Consider the following 16,451-nt stretch of genomic DNA (forward strand, 5'->3'; position numbering starts at 1 on the left):
AGATTTAGCCATACAGGTCACGTTAGGTGACTCCGGCTGCCAGACTATATGATATTGATACGATTTTTACTTGAGCACTTGCATTTCATTGTGAGATTTGGCATGGCATATTCTTAGGCATGATTGGTGTATATATATATATATATATATATATGTACAGCGAGGGGTTAGAACTTATTTTGTTAAATGGTTTTCGAAAAGCTTTGTTTTTGCCCACTCACGCTTTTGTTTTGCGCCCCTCCAGGTTCTAGCTATCTAGCAGGTTTGGTGGTTTCCTAGAGGGCTTTCCCGGCATTTCTGACAGACGATCACCAGCGTAGGGCCACCTTCGGGTGTACTATTGTTGCGTCATTTTATTTGGGACTGCTTTAGGCGTTATGCTCTGAACTTGTGTCTCACTTACGCTAGCATTTATTACTATTACCTTATGTATGCTAGTTTTTAATTATTCGTACTTTTTACATTACTATTTTTTTAGCTTCCGCACTGTGCACATGGTTACGTCACTTCCACGTGACGGCCAGCATGCCCTGATCTCGATCGGGGTGTGTCAGTTTGGTATCAGAGCCTAGGTTTGGCAGTCCTGTACTTTTGTGAGTATTCTAATGGTTTTGGTGCCTTCTGTCAGAACTATGCCGCCTCGTCGGGAACCACGTCGCTCTGCTGAGCCTAGTTTCCCCGATATTGCTCAGCTGGGGGAAGCTATTGCTACAGTTATTCAGTCGGCGATCCGCCCTCCCCAGAGGACTCCTCTGGAGACTATGTATAATTTGAAGTTGGATAAGTTCGAAGGTAATGAGGGTCACGAGGGTGCAGAGCGATGGTTAGAGCATATTGAGAAGACTTTTCGTGTGTTGCACAATCAGGGGAACCTTCCTGTCGAGAGGTGGGTTGAGACGACATCGTGGTTCCTGGGTAAAGAGTCTGCAGCCTGGTGGGAGCAGGAAACTCGTTGTTTGACTCCAGCTGAGAAGACTGATTGGGATGTTTTCATTGAGTTGTTTAAGAGAAGGTTTGTGCCCCCTGAGTACATTGATCGTAAGAAGCAGGAATTTACTGAGTTGAGACAGAGGAAGCTGACAGCGAATGAGTACTATCGGAAGTTCACTGATTTGTCTCGTTATCATCCTGAGATTGCTGGTAATCCGGCGGAGATGCTTCGTCGTTTTCGCTTAGGCACTAAGAAGAAATGGCGTTCGATGGCGACCACTAGTCATTGTAATACTTACCAGGACTTTTATGAGATTCTACTGAGGGTTGAGGACTCAGAAAACATGTCGAGCGAGAGTGATGAGGAAGAGAAAAACGGTAATAAGAAGAAAGATGATAAGGGTAAAGGTCAAGCGTCGCTCGGGCCTCGTCGGACTCAGAATTTCAAGAGGGGTGGTACTAGTTCTAGCTCTTCTAGCGGTGGTTTCAGCGCCACTGGTCAGGGACGTGGAGGTAGGTTTGCTGGTGGTGCTAGAGGCCAGAGACAGGGTGATGGTGGCAGAGGTAGGGCCCCACTTTGCCGCAGGTGTAATAATCGGCACTTTGGTGAGTGTAGGCGTGGCAGCAGTGGTTGTTTTACTTGTGGGAAGATGGGACATCGGGCTGCGAATTGTCCCCAGAGTCAGCAGCAGAAGCCACAGCAGTCTTTCTTGCCGCCACCTGCGCCGATTCAGCAGATTCAGGGTCCGAGTAGTTATGGGCAGGCAGGTCGAGGTGGTGCCTATCACTATCAGGGTGATGCTGTTCCTTATGCCCCGGGACAATATTAGTATCCCCAAGACCCATATTCTCATGGTGGTTATCCTCCGTATCCTGGCGGCTATATGCCGTATCCTCCAGCTTCAGCAGGCGGTTCTCAGTGGTTTCAGGGATGACAGTTCCAGCATGGAGAGATTGCTTTGAGTAGTGCAGGGTCTTCGAGGCAGTCTGGTCAGCCCAGTCAGGGGCATGGTACTCAGAGTCGTGGTGGTCAGACGAGCAGAGGTCGAGGTGGACGACAGCAAACCCAGGGGCGTATTCATAATATTTCGCTGCAGGACGCTCAAAACAATCCGGATTTGATCATGGGTATGTTAAACATCCTTGGTTATTTTGCTAGAGTATTAATTGATTGTGGTGCTACACATTCTGTGATTTCTCATACATTTGCTCAAGTGACGCAACCTCGCCCCACACCTCTAGGGTATGATTTAGAGTTCGTTATGCCTAGAGGGGAGAGATGTATTGTAGACCGGATGTACCTAGGGTGTCCAGTGATAGTGGAGAATGTTGTTATGCCAGCTGACCTTATCCCATTGGATATTGTTGACTTCGATGTGATTCTGGGCACATATTGGTTGCATTTCTATCGTGCCAATATTGATTGTTACGGGAAAATAGTTACGTTCCATCGTCCTGGACTACCTGTGGTTACTTTCGTGGGTGAGCAGAGTGGAGTGAGACATGGCGTTGTCTCTGCTGTGCGAGCGAAAAGATTGTTAGCTAAAGGTTGCCAGGGGTACTTAGCTCATGCGGTGTTGGATGAGGCTACTCCTAGTAGAGTTGAGGATGTGAGGGTAGTCAGACATTTTCCCGATGTTTTTCCTGAGGATTTGCCTGGTTTACCACCAGATCGAGACATGAAGTTTACCATTGAGTTGCTTCCAGGTACGAATCCTATTTCCTTGACTCCTTATCGTATGGCACCCGCTGAGTTAAGGGAATTGAAAGTTCAATTGCAGGAATTAGTGGATAAGGGTTTTATTCAGCCTAGTACTTCACCGTGGGGAGCTCCAGTATTGTTTGTGAGGAAGAAAGACGGAACTTTGAGGCTATGTATTGATTATCGGCAATTGAATCGGGTGACGATTAAAAACTGTTATCCGTTGCCACGTATCGATGATTTGTTTGATCAGCTTCGAGGTGCTTGTGTATTCTCCAAGATTGACTTGAGGTCTGGATATTATCAGCTGAAGATTTGTAGGGATGACGTTCCTAAGACGGCGTTCAGGACTCGTTATGGTCATTACGAGTTTCTGGTTATGCCATTTGGTTTGACGAATGCACCAGCTGCTTTTATGGATTTGATGAACCGGGTATTCCAGCCATATTTGGATAGGTTTGTTATTGTTTTCATCGATGACATTTTGGTGTATTCGAAGTCGAAAGCGGAGCATGTTCGACATCTTACTTTGGTGTTGAAGAGGTTGAGGGAACACCAATTGTATGCTAAGTTTAGCAAGTGCCAGTTTTGGTTAGACCAAGTTGCGTTTTTGGGGCACGTCATTTCTGCTCAGGGTATTTTAGTGGACCCTCAGAAGGTGGCAGCTGTGGAGAAATGGGAGCAACCGCGAACCGTCACTGAGGTGAGGAGTTTCCTTGGTTTAGCAGGTTATTATCGACGGTTTGTTAAGGATTTTTCGGTGATTGCTTTACCACTGACGAGGTTAACGAGGAAGGACGCTAAATTTGAGTGGGATGATAAGTGTGAGCAGAGTTTTCAGCAGTTGAAGTATTGTCTCACTCATGCACCTGTTTTGGCACTCCCGGACGATAATGGTGATTTCAAGGTTTATAGTGATGCTTCTTTGAATGGTCTGGGATGTGTGTTAATGCAGCATGGTAGGGTGATTGCTTATGCTTCACGACAGTTAAAACCTCATGAGTTGAATTACCCTACACATGATTTGGAGTTGGCCGCTATTATCTTTGCGTTGAAGTTGTGGAGACACTACCTTTATGGGGAGAAATGTATGATCTTTACAGATCACAAGAGTCTTCAATATCTTTTTACTCAGAAGGAACTTAATCTTCGTCAACGGAGGTGGATGGAGTTGCTCATCGATTATGACTGTACGCTTGATTATCACCCTGGTCGTGCAAATGTAGTTGCTGATGCACTTAGCAGGAAGTCTCAGGGCCGCGTTAATGCGTTGTATGCGAGTCGTATTCGTCTTTTGGCGGACTTGCATTCTACGGGAGTGAGGTTAGAAGCAGAAGATAGAGATGTGGCTTTACTTGCTAATTTTCAAGTTAGGCCAATTTTAGTTGATCGGGTACGTGAAGCTCAGGTGGCTGATAGGGAAACTCAGGAATTAATCCAAGCTCGAGATCGAGGGAGGAGGAGATACCTCAGAGTTCGTGATTCGGATGGCATGTTGATGCAGGAGGGTAGGATGTTCGTGCCTAATAATTTGGATTTAAAGAAATAAATTCTCGATGAAGCACATATCTCGGCTTATGCCATGCATCCAGGAGCTACCAAAATGTATCATACCATTCAACCATTTTATTATTGGCTGGGTATGAAGAGGGAGTTAGCGGAGTATGTGAGTAGGTGCGCTGTTTGTCAGCAAGTTAAAGCTGAAAGGAAGAAGCCGTTTGGGTTGTTACAGCCGCTTCCCGTTCCAGAGTGGAAATGGGAAAATATTACCATGGATTTTGTGTACAAGCTTCCGCGTACACATAATGGTTTTGACGGCATATGGGTGATCGTTGATCGGCTTACCAAGTTAGCACATTTCATTCCAGTAAGGGAGAAGTATTCTTTGGGCCGATTAGCGGAGTTGTTCATCTCGAAGATTGTGAAGTACCATGGTGTCCTTGTGAGTATTGTCTCGGATCGTGATCCACGATTTACATCTAAGTTTTGGGTGGCTTTTCAGGAAGCTTTGGGTACGAGGCTACTTTATAGTACGGCGTATCATCCTCAGAAAGACGAACAGTCAGAGAGAACTATTCAGACTTTGGAGGATATGTTGCGAGCTTCGGTGCTACAGTTTGGTGATGCTTGGCACCAGCGGTTGGATTTGATGGAATTTGCCTACAATAACAGCTTTCATTCGAGTATTGGCATGGCGCCATTTGAGGCATTGTATGGTAGAGCTTGTCGCACACCGTTGTGTTGGTCAGAGGTTGGAGAAAGAGTCTTAGTGGGTCCGGAGATTGTTGAGGAGACTACTCAAAATGTTCAAGTAATTAAGTCTAACCTGAAAGCAGCCCAAGACAGGCAGAAGAGCTTAGCAGATCGGCATGCTACGGACAGAGCGTATGAGGTCGGAGATTGGGTATTTCTGAAACTTTCACCATGGAGAGGTGTCGTGCAGTTCGGGAAGAAAGGCAAATTGAGTCCCAGGTACATTGGACCATACATGGTCACAGAGCGAGTTGGTGAGGTAGCTTACAGGTTGGAGTTGCCTCCGGAGTTGACTAGAGTACATAATGTTTTTCACGTGTCCATGCTTCGACATTACGTTGCTGATCCATCCCATGTGATACCTCCTCAACCCTTGGAAATTAATCCAGATTTGACTTATGATGAGGAACCAGTGACGATACTAGATTGGAAGGAAAAGGTTCTGAGGAACAAGACGGTGAACTTGGTGAAAGTTTTGTGGAGAAATCATTCCGTGGAGGAAGCTACGTGGGAAACGGAAGATCGGATGAGAGATTTGTACCCTAGGTTGTTCTTTGGTCACTAGGGGTTGTTGTTTGGTTGTTTTGAATTTCGGGACGAAATTCTAATAAGGTGGGTAGGTTGTGACAGCCCGTCCCAGAAATATTACAACGTACGTGTGAAAAGACAAAATTGCCCCTAGTTCGTTTTCTTTACGTTTATTGGTTGTTTTGAGTTTTGGTTGGCATGTTTGGAGCCATACACACCTTCCCACACACCACAGCCTTTTTCCTCCTGTTTCCTGCACCTGTCCCGAGCCCCATTCCTTCCCATTCCCCTTGAAACGTACGGACACACCCACAAATCTATCAAACCTCCATAGATCGAAGAAACCAAGCACATATTCGAGCTCGTGAGGCTTGTAGGAGTCCAACTATACCATTTTCAGGTAAGAACACCATCGTTTTCACGTCGAATCCACGATGTTCGATTTCGAGTACTGTTCATGCACACGTGATTTCTCACGTTTTAGGGAATTTCAAGCTTGTAGGTAGCTTGGTGAGGTCCCTAGGAGGCTCGGGGTGGTTCGTTTGAAGGATTTGGACGTCGGGATCACTAGTTTTGAAGTTGGCCGGAGTTGGGTTGAATTTTCAGGTGAGATTTCGTGGTTTTTAACCCTTGAAAGTAGTATGATTGTGTTCCTCTAGTTCTAAGCTTCATTTTGGTACCAATTTTGTGAAATTTGGATGAAAAACGAAGGAGTTAGGACGTTTTAAAGTTTTCGCGATTTTCCGGCGCTGGAGGCTCGCCGGAGAAGACGACGGAATATTCCATCAAGTCTGACGGAATATTCCTGACGCCGTTGACAGAATCTGTTAAAAATGACGGAATATTCCCTACGGCGTCAGTTGACGCCGTCAGCGTGCCAGGCATGTGCCTGCGCGTGGCTGGCGCGTGTGGTCGTGCCTTGGCTGGCGCGTGGGGGCACGTGCGGCGGTGAAAAATTATTTTAAAAATATGGGGATGTTCCTGAGGTTGAGTAGATCACGTTGGTGTATTCATACACCCCATTTGAGCATTGTATGAGAAGTTATTTCTAAAGTTTGGTTATGTGCTTTAAAATTAACGTTTTTATAGTTATTTTGCATATAGGTGAGACGTATCCCGAGGACGAGCGTGGTCACTCGAGGCAGGGGGATTACGACCCTTCCACATACCAGTGAGTGGGCTTTTTTGTTTTCCGTATATACCTATATATTTATATTTTCCCAGAAATTGAATTGAATTATCATTTGCCATATGCCATGCATTAGATTATCGTTATTTATGCATTGTTAGCTATATTATTAGTTGTATATATATATATATATATATATATATATATATATATATATATATTCATATCCTTCTTGGGTGCCGCGGACGCACAGGTAAATGCCAGGTAAGTGTTATTTATTTTTACATTCAGTAGTGATTCGAGATGCTTAGAGAGCTCATAACCTGCACCCCCGGTGTTAGTGCTCCCGCCCAGAGTAGGGCACAGTCCTTCACGTGTTGTTCACCTCCCGCACCACACGCTCAGCTTGGATCCAAGTTAGGTGCACAGTCCTGTCGTACATACCACTTTAGGTGGTTCCGACTTGTAGGTGACCCGCGATTATTCGCACAGCCTTCACGTGATCGTAGCACTAGAGCGTTTATATGTATTACACCCAGGCCTGTCGTACAGACCACTTTAGGTGGTTCCGACTCGTGGGCAGGTTTAGTTATTGAGATTGAGATTTGAGCTCTAGATTCAGCCGTACAGGTCACGTTAGGTGACTCCGGCTGCCAGACTATATGATATTGATACGATTTTTACCTGAGCACTTGCATTTCATTGTGAGATTTGGCATGGCATATTCTTAGCCATGATTGGTATATATATATATATATATGTACATATGTTTATTTTCTGGGAAGTATACAGGTTTTACGGTGAGGGGTTAGAACTTATTTTGTTAAATGGTTTTCGAAAAGCTTTGTTTTTGCCCACTCACGCTTTTGTTTTGCGTCCCTCCAGGTTCTAGCTATCTAGCAGGTTTGGTGGTTTCCCAGAGGGCTTTCCCGGCATTTCTAACAGACGATCACCAGCGTAGGGCCACCTTCGGGTGTACTGTTGTCGCGTCATTTTATTTTGGACTGCTTTAGGCGTTATGCTCTGAACTTGTGTCTCACTTACGCTAGCACTTATTACTATTACCTTATGTATGCTAGTTTTTAATTATTCGTACTTTTTACATTACTATTTTTTTAGCTTCCGCACTGTGCACATGGTTACGTCACTTCCACGTGACGGCCAGCATGCCCTGATCTAGATCGGGGTGTGTCATATATATATTTATTAAGTAGATTTAAATCTATTTATTTTGTACGTATAATTGACCAGTACATGGAGTAGTACATCACGTGTCATTATAAAAATAGTGGGATATGGGTGATAAAAAGTTAATAACTTAAAAAATAAAATTTCTCACCACTTCTATTAAAACACATGGTGTATTATTTGTGTTCTTGTTATAATGAAAATTTTCTCAAGAAAAAAAAGGAGAGAGAGAGAGGTAAATGACGTACACGTGTCAGGAACACAGCTGTCGAATCTTATCCTAACAAGTGCACACTTGAGAGACCATGGTGGAAAAACCCGTCCTACTAGTAGCAAGCAAAATATCACTACACCCATCTTTCCCTCTCTTTTTTGTTTTCTTTTCTTAAAATTTTCTTTTTTCTCTCCCTGTTTTTTTAAGAAAAAAACTTTTTCCATCCCTTTTTCTCCAAAGGGCGGATGCATATTAATTTTTATAGTTTTTAGGAGTATAAAATTTAATTTAAAATTTAATATATATATATATATAATTATTATAGTATATATAATTATTATAATTATTATAGTTAATTTAATATATATATATATATATGTGTGTGTATATATATATATAATTATTATAGTTTTTAGGGGTATAAAATTGTTAAATTAATATATATATATATATATAATTATTATAGTATTTTTTTAGGGTTATAAAATTATAAAATTAATATTCGGCTTATTGTGTATCGTGTTACCCACGTGTATACCCGAACCAACCTGTTATCTTAACAGGTGCTTATCGGGTTTCCCGATAACGATTCGATTCGTTATCGTGTCGACCCAAACACCTGTTAATTTCGGGTCGTGTCGTGTCGGGTTATTTGGTCGTGCCAAGAAGTGCCAGGCCTATTGTGAGTATCCCTGGACCTCATCATGTGCTCGCTCTGTATCGTGTGCTTGAATTTGTGTTGAATTTGACTCCCATGAATATTCTTCTGAATGTGATGATGAATTTGTTGTGATGAAGATATGAATGCTACTGAATGAATGATTCAATCAACTGAGCACGCTTAGTGGATATTTAGAGCTAATTTACTTCCAGATGCAACCTGGAAAGATCAGACAATAAAAATCCAATTAGAATAAATCCCAAAATAAAATACTAATTAACTAAAAAAATTTCTATTTTTGTGTTATTCAAAATTCTGACCTTTTTTTTAAATTTTTTTTTAATTTTTGTTTTTGTGATTTTGTGATAATGAATGAAAGCAAGAAAATAAAATGAAAATAAAAGCAAAGAGTTAGAAAAATTGGGTTACCTCCCAATTAGCGCTTTAGTTAACGTCTATAGCTAGACGCAGAGGAATGAGGCTAATGATCACGTCATTTGTTCCTTCAAAATTAACCACTCCTTGGCAGCATTATAGAGTGTCAGTAGGTAAGGATTGACTTGAATTGTGCATTTGAATTCATTGGTTGAATCTTTCTTGTCCACCCTTCTAAGGGAATGAGTCTTTGTTGTATAAGGTCCCTGGACTCACTTCTAGTAAGGTTTTGGTATCTGTTGAATTGGTTTCCACCTTGTATTTAACACCCATAATTTTTGCAGTGGCTGGATTTCTCTATGAGGAACTTGGCTGTCAATAAGCTTCTTCTTTCCCGTATAGATCTTTGCCTGTTCGCAGGACTCATTTGGCATTTCTTCGAGTTTGATGGACTGTGCAGGTCCACTGTCTGGTACAGCCGATAAAATTTTCTTATCAGTAGGTAGCTATCCTGTATCCGGATTTGTCAGTGTGTCCAAAAGCTAACTTGTGATGTACCAAATGCCGATTTTGTATGAATAGCTTCTAACACATCAATTTTTGTGCATTCGTGCAACCTTTGTGGGAAGGGTTTTAGTGGCACATAAGCATGGGTGGCCCTTGGTTCTAGGAAAACATCTATATATGTTGCTTCCTCCCTTGGGCGTGAATGGCTGGCAGAGTGCTCCTCTGTTCCTGAGACAGTCTCCTCCTAATCATTAAAGTTGTTCCCACAGTTTGATGCTTGAATTTGAAATCCTTGATGGGTTCTTTCAATGCACAACTTAGTTGATTCCAACAATAGAGAAAGTTTGTCCTCCACTGAGAGCTCTTGTGGCACATTATATTGCTCAAAATATTGCTCAAGAAGCTTTTTCAAACTTGTAGTGTAGAACTCTGAATAGGGATTGTTCCAATTCTTTTTGGAGTCGATTCTCATATTGATATGTTTTTGGACAAACTTAGGAAAATATTCACCTTCGGGGCACTCCAAAAGATCATGGGTCTTCAAACAGCAAAGGGCACAAACTGTAGGTTTAAATCCATAAAAACCTTTTTCTGCTAAAGAAACCCATAACGGCAATCCTCCTGGTGGTGGCTCCATCATTGAATTGCTATCAAACTTAACAAGCCTACAAAAATAAAAACAAAATCAACAAGTAAATAAAAAGATATATATACAAATAATTACCTAAGAGTATGATAAACACAAATTATTTAAAACAATCCCCGACAACGGTGCCAATTTCTTGATAGGATTTTTACCACCTGCAAAAGTAGGGATAAAAACACTTAAAAATACTTGCAAGAGTATAAGGTTGTCGTAGTATAGCAGCTCAAGTAAGGTCATTTTCTACAGAGATTGAATGAATAATTTGTGTTTAAAACCAACTCTTAATTAATTATTGAAAACGAAGTTTGGAAAATGTTGGTTTTACAATTTAATATAATAAAAACGAATTTTAAAATAAAACAGTTAAAGAAATTAACTAGAGAACAATTTAAAGAAAATCAATTTGTAAAAGCCTAGGGTTCTGTCATCCCCTTAACAATCATATGCAATTTTACCAACTACTTATGAATTTCCACATACATGCTTTGAAGGTTAGGTTTTCCTAATGCATATCTTCCTCGTGATATTCAAGTGAAAACGTATATCTAACATGCAACCCGTCTATGATGTTCAGATCAAATATAAACACGCAAGTCTCATTAAGCTTTGTGAAAACCCTTTGAAAAACCATGCAACCCTTAAGAGCATGATGTTCGCCTTAAGTGAACTTACAATTACTAATCACAAGAAGCCCTCTTCAATTTTAGGGTGATGTTCCAACAGAAATTGCATCAAATTACTTGTCTAAAAACCCTAATGGTCGCGAATCATTAAGACAATTAGATAGTTTAATCACGGTGATTAATAATTCAAAGCAAACATGCTTCCATTCATAAGCAAATTAATAAAATCACATATTCATGCTAAGGCTCAAGGCTTTGCCCTAGCAAAAGAACTAGTTACGAACAATCATAATAAAATATTATTAAGAATATGGAAAGAAAACACCTAGAAAATAAACTTGAATTGTCAAAGGCTTGTGCGTTTCCTTCTCTCTTCCCTTCTAACCCTAACGGCTAAAAAGTCTTGTTTATACAGTACAAAATAAAACCCTAAAAAGTCTTAGAATAAAACTAGGAAACATAATAAAATAATGGTTTTTTAGCCAAAATGGTCCCTGAGATTTACATAACTCCTCACTTTGGTCCCTGAGATTTCAAATCGATAAAAGTGGTCCCTGAGATTGTCCATCATCCATCAATTTGGTCATTCCGTTAAAAAATTCAGTTAAGTTCAGGGTATTTTTGTCAAATCAAGTTCTCCACTTGCTTTTTCACCCTATTTCCCTCATTTCTCTTAGTAAATACCCCTATGCTGCTAATTTTGGTAGTGATATCAACTCTTCAACTATTATTAAAAGTGATTTGGCATCAAACTCAAGTAAATCATCGTAAATGGTACTTGACCTTTTCCCTTTCGTTAATTTTTGGAAAAAATTGTACAGTTTGCACACTTGAATATAATGAAATGAATGGTTCAAATATTGTAAATCCATAGACAAGGGCTAAATCAAAAGAATTAACAAAAAGAGATATCATGCTCCATTACATGAAATTTTCAATATGATCAGCATTATAACTTGCAAAATATCTCAAAGCAAAATATGTTCAAATGTTCAACATCAAAAAACAACATCCCACATGTTTAATAGCATTGTTCAACTGCAAAATCAATATCCAACTGTTCTAATTCAAAAAGAAGAAGAAAAGAAATGGTTGCAAGTTTTTTTCTTCCATTTGTGCAATGATATCCAAACTACAAACTTCCTCCATGCTCAAGGCTTCCAAGGCTTGCCTCTCTTTGCTGGTGATTTGTATCGTTTGTTGGTAGATTATGATTGTGGTGGCACTACTTGGGAATTGACACCAATGCAACCTTGTACCTATTGAAAACCAAAAGATAAAAGCTTACACTTAGTTACCCTATAAAATCCAAATCGTACTCCTTTTATCACAATTTACACAAGTAATTGTTGAAAAAAAAGGAAAAGAATAAACAACACAAAAACTAAAGGGCTACTGAATGTACTTGATAGGATTAAAAGCACACCACAAAGTAGCACACAAATGTCCTGTTAATTTCCTTATTAACAATAATATTTGTCAATTGTAGCATATGAAAATAAGGGTCTTTCCCGCAGAAGATTGTTTTATCTAACTACTTAAAATGTCACAAAAACTGGGCTGTTGTCCCTACTGACCAGCCACCAAAAAATAATTATTAGACCGACTTACACTTATCTAAAGTCTACAAAATTTTATATACAGATACTAGACACACAGAGCTACACTCAGACAAATTTTTGGGATTTTTGGAGTTGATTTGCTATTTAAATTAAATCGAACAAAAGCAGGACAAAAACAGATTTTTAAGTAGTTCACAAATTAAGAAAAACGAGTTAGGGGAATTGCTATCCACCACCAAATAATCATATAAACATGTTATGTTTCATTCAAATTCCTTTTATTTTCGGATGAAGATGCTCAAGTTGGCTCAATGTTAGAACTCAACCTATTACTCTTTCTTATGTAGTATGTTAAGAGAATGGCGTTTTCAACTTAACTTAGTCCCTAAGATGCAATCTAGAATGGTGTGTTCATAGATTTAACAAGTAGAAATCATTAAGAACAAAAAGAGTTTGAGTCATCACAAGGCATCGTAAGTACTAGCGTTGTCTTACTTATCCTAGAAATTGATTCACATGTTAATCACAATTAACAAGTACTACTCTAGAACATATGTAGGTCCTCAATTGGCAAGGGTAGGCACACACATATTCATAGCATTAGAATCCTAGATATGCTTACTAAGTATGCATCTGTAGAAAACACATAAAGAATTCATCAATGAGACAAGTAGTGAACCAATTTTTATCCAATCATAAAAGTAATTCAAACGAAATGTCATAACAAACTTGCAATCATATTCGGGGCTTCAAACAGCCCCTAACTACTAAAAATTTAGTTACACAATTCTTAAGTTAAAACAAAAGATGGACATAAGTTTGAGAAAATAGAACTGTGAAAAAAAATCAACTAAGGCTCACCCCCCACCCCCCCCCCCCCCCCCCCCCCCCCCCCCCCCCCCCCCCCCCAAAATGCTACTTTTAAACCAATTCTTGCTGCATCATTTTCTTCTCCTTAACTCACCCACTAATAGCCATTTAGTGATGACAATAAGTGAGAGGAAATGTAAAACAATTGTAACTCCTTCGGTAACCTTTATGCCAATTACTCCCTCTTAATCCTTATCTTTAATTCCATTTTCTCTGATATTTGAATAGGTGTCAGCTGGTTTGTTTTTTATTGCATCAGTTTTGGCTGCTAGATTTATTGGATTTATTGTTTTCAATGCTTTCTTGTCAGTTACAAACTGCTCAGCCTCTTGGGAACCTTTCAGTATTAAAACAGCCATAACTTCTTCTAGAAAAATGATATTAACAATCCGCGAAATGCTCCAGAAAATAGACATTCGTAGCTTTCCAAGCATATAAGGTTCATTCTCTAATTCATTCTGAGCTGTCCGCAACTTGCTTCCAAAGTCAGCTGACCTGCACAGGCAGTTTTGACGAATTTGTTACTTAAAATCCCACTTGTGCTATTTTTCTTTTCTTTGCTTGACAAATCCTACAAAACACAAAAATAAAGTAAATAACTCAAAAAATATAAGGAACTAACTAAGAAAAGAAAAGTGAATTTGATGTAAAATTTATATAAATATGAGCTTATCAGTACCATTTGAACTTGTGGAGTGGGTTGTGAGCTAGATACTATGCCTTTCCCTCTTCCCATTCCTCTTCCTCTTCCTCTTCCCATGCCCATGCCCACCTATAATATCAACCAATTTAATGGACCTCACTTTCATTATCAAAACCTCCAATTTAAAAAAAAAAAAAAAATACAACACAAAACAGATTATACCTCTAGTGTAGATGTGTTAACAATTGAATGATTTGGCTCTTGAGTGGCTTGAGTTGTCATTGGTGTGTTTGCAGTTGTGTGACTTGGCTCATAAGTGCCATGAGTTGGTGTTGACAGACTTGTAGAGCCCCCATTTCCACAAGTTCTTTTTGTGTGGCCCTCATGTCCACATTGTTGACATGTATACGGTCTATGTGAAACCCATTTCCCTAGCTTCTTTCCACCATGAGTTGTCACTGGTGGCTTTTCACCAAGCTCCTTTGTCGTATTCTTGTTAGGTCTGCCTGTTTGCTTCTTGTGTAAAGGAGGTTTAATAGTGATAGTATCTGCCACTTTTACCAGGGATGGGTGAAATAATAGGGGCATAAGCGCTGAGGTAAGATGCTTGCTTATAGCACTCATCAACATATAAAGCAACATCTTGTTTTTTTCTTAGAATGCAAGCAACAGCTTGAGCACAAGGGATTCCACAAAGATCCCATTTCCCACAAGAACAAGTCCTGGCTCCTAAGTCTACTAAAAACTCCACCACCCCCTCCCCCCCCCCCCCCCCCCCACATATATAAGTGTTGAATGATTTGACAAAAATACCTTGAACTTAACGGAATGACCAAATTGATGGACGGTGGACAATCTCAGGGACCACTTTTATCGATTTGAAATCTCAGAGACCAAAGTGAGGAGTTATGCAAATCTCAAGGACCATTTTGGCTAAAAAGCCTAAAATAATAAAACTGAAAATAAAAGGTTTCCTATTTAAATTGAAATTCGGACTTCTCAGGAAATCAGACTTTTGACCAACCAAATCAACTTCGATTTGGTCCCAAAAGGTCTATTTTGAAAGCTGGAGACGTCTCCTACAAATCCTCAGAAGGAATCTTCCTCAAAATACCATCTTGACCTCCAAAATACCAAAAACGTTCAGAAACATCAATCTGGGAAAGCTACGCTTTGAGCCCTTATTTCATCGCCACGGTTAAACGACTTGGTAGAAAATCTGAAACTTTGATACAATCATCTTGAAAGAATCATGAACACCTCCAATTGGAATCACTCCAAAATTCATCCGTTTGATCACTTTTTGCTCCAGAGGATGTCGCATGTCCTACATTGAAAATATATAACAATGTATTAAAATTCTACCAAAATAACCAATAAACTATAACTAAGAATAGGGTAAAATATATGGCATAATATGGACTCATCAATTCCCTTCGCAGAAATTATTTAAACTTTCCCTCATTTCTGTACTTTTAAGAGCCTTCTATTTTTTATTACATCAACCTAACTTACAAACTACATCAAACCTATCCCCTCCTCTCACGCTCAAGCAAAACACAACTCCATTTTTCTCTCTGTTTCCTTTAATTGATGACCGCTGCCATTCCGCTCAAGTCCACATTTCAGCTCTCTTTGGTCTCCACATAATTCCTTTCTGAACCCATTTCACTAAAACACGTCAGTCAAACTATACATCTTTCTCAATAGAGCTCTAATATGCCATTGCAACAACACATGCAAAAACTAGCTTTATATTCAAGCCTATTCCATACACTTTGCATATTACCAGAGGTATCAACGTCCAAAAACCCACTGTTTACAAACCTTTCAAATTTCAAACACACACACATATATACTTAGGGATAAGATCAAGGGACAAACATTTTAACAAATATTTTTACATATTTTTTTAACCTTTAGATTACAAAACATCCAAAGGTCCATATTCATTCATTAAATGACATAGATGCTTATGTGGATTTTAACTAATATTAAAGATAAAATAAAACTGAAAAAAAAAAACATAAAATCTGGAAAATTAAAAATATAATTAAAAAAGGAAGATAATTGAATTGAAATTGGTTCTCTCATTCCCATATCGTTTAAGACTTGGATTCAGACTTTGAACCCTAATAAAAAAAAAATCATGAAACTTCTTCTTTGCCGATGAGGAAGCTTTATTATTTTGGATCTGGCCAGAGGCCCTGGCTACTCATCGGAAACCGGCGCATTACCAGAGCAGAAGGACAACTGGGATTTTAATGGGGAGATAGTGAGTGGGTTGGGTGGAGTCCAATTAGATTGAAGGGTTTTGAGTTGTTTCCCATAAACATGTGGTACAGAAGAGGAAGAGTACTATTCTTTTTTTTGTTTTTGCAAAACCTAATTTAATGACCCTAGCTACCCTCGATCCTTTTTTATTTCATTTTTTTTTTTTTTTAACGATTACAACTAAGATTTTCAAAGTAACTATTTGTTTTCAAAGTAATCATGGGAGTTGGAATCAAAGGGTCATCATCGACTACCATCCATGAATTTGAGCAACAAAAGAAAATGGTAGCAGCGACCATGCCATGGAAGGAATAAAACGCCCATGATCCTAGGGTTCTTCCCCTTT

General features: G+C 39.6%; 1 protein-coding gene across 1 annotated transcript; it reads left to right on the plus strand.

The window, feature by feature from the left end:
* Positions 1–632: 632 nt before the first annotated feature.
* Positions 633–1,760, plus strand: LOC137734245 (uncharacterized). Its single transcript, XM_068473542.1, has one exon. It carries the CDS (start codon positions 633–635, stop codon positions 1,758–1,760), a length of 1,128 nt encoding a protein of 375 aa, XP_068329643.1.
* Positions 1,761–16,451: the final 14,691 nt, after the last annotated feature.

Source organism: Pyrus communis, chromosome 5 (assembly GCF_963583255.1).
Source record: "Pyrus communis chromosome 5, drPyrComm1.1, whole genome shotgun sequence".
NCBI lineage: Eukaryota > Viridiplantae > Streptophyta > Magnoliopsida > Rosales > Rosaceae > Pyrus > Pyrus communis.

Excerpts from the sequence above, each read along its gene's own strand:
- LOC137734245 (XM_068473542.1), top strand. The coding sequence starts at position 633 with ATGCCGCCTCGTCGGGAACCACGTCGCTCTGCTGAGCCTAGTTTCCCC.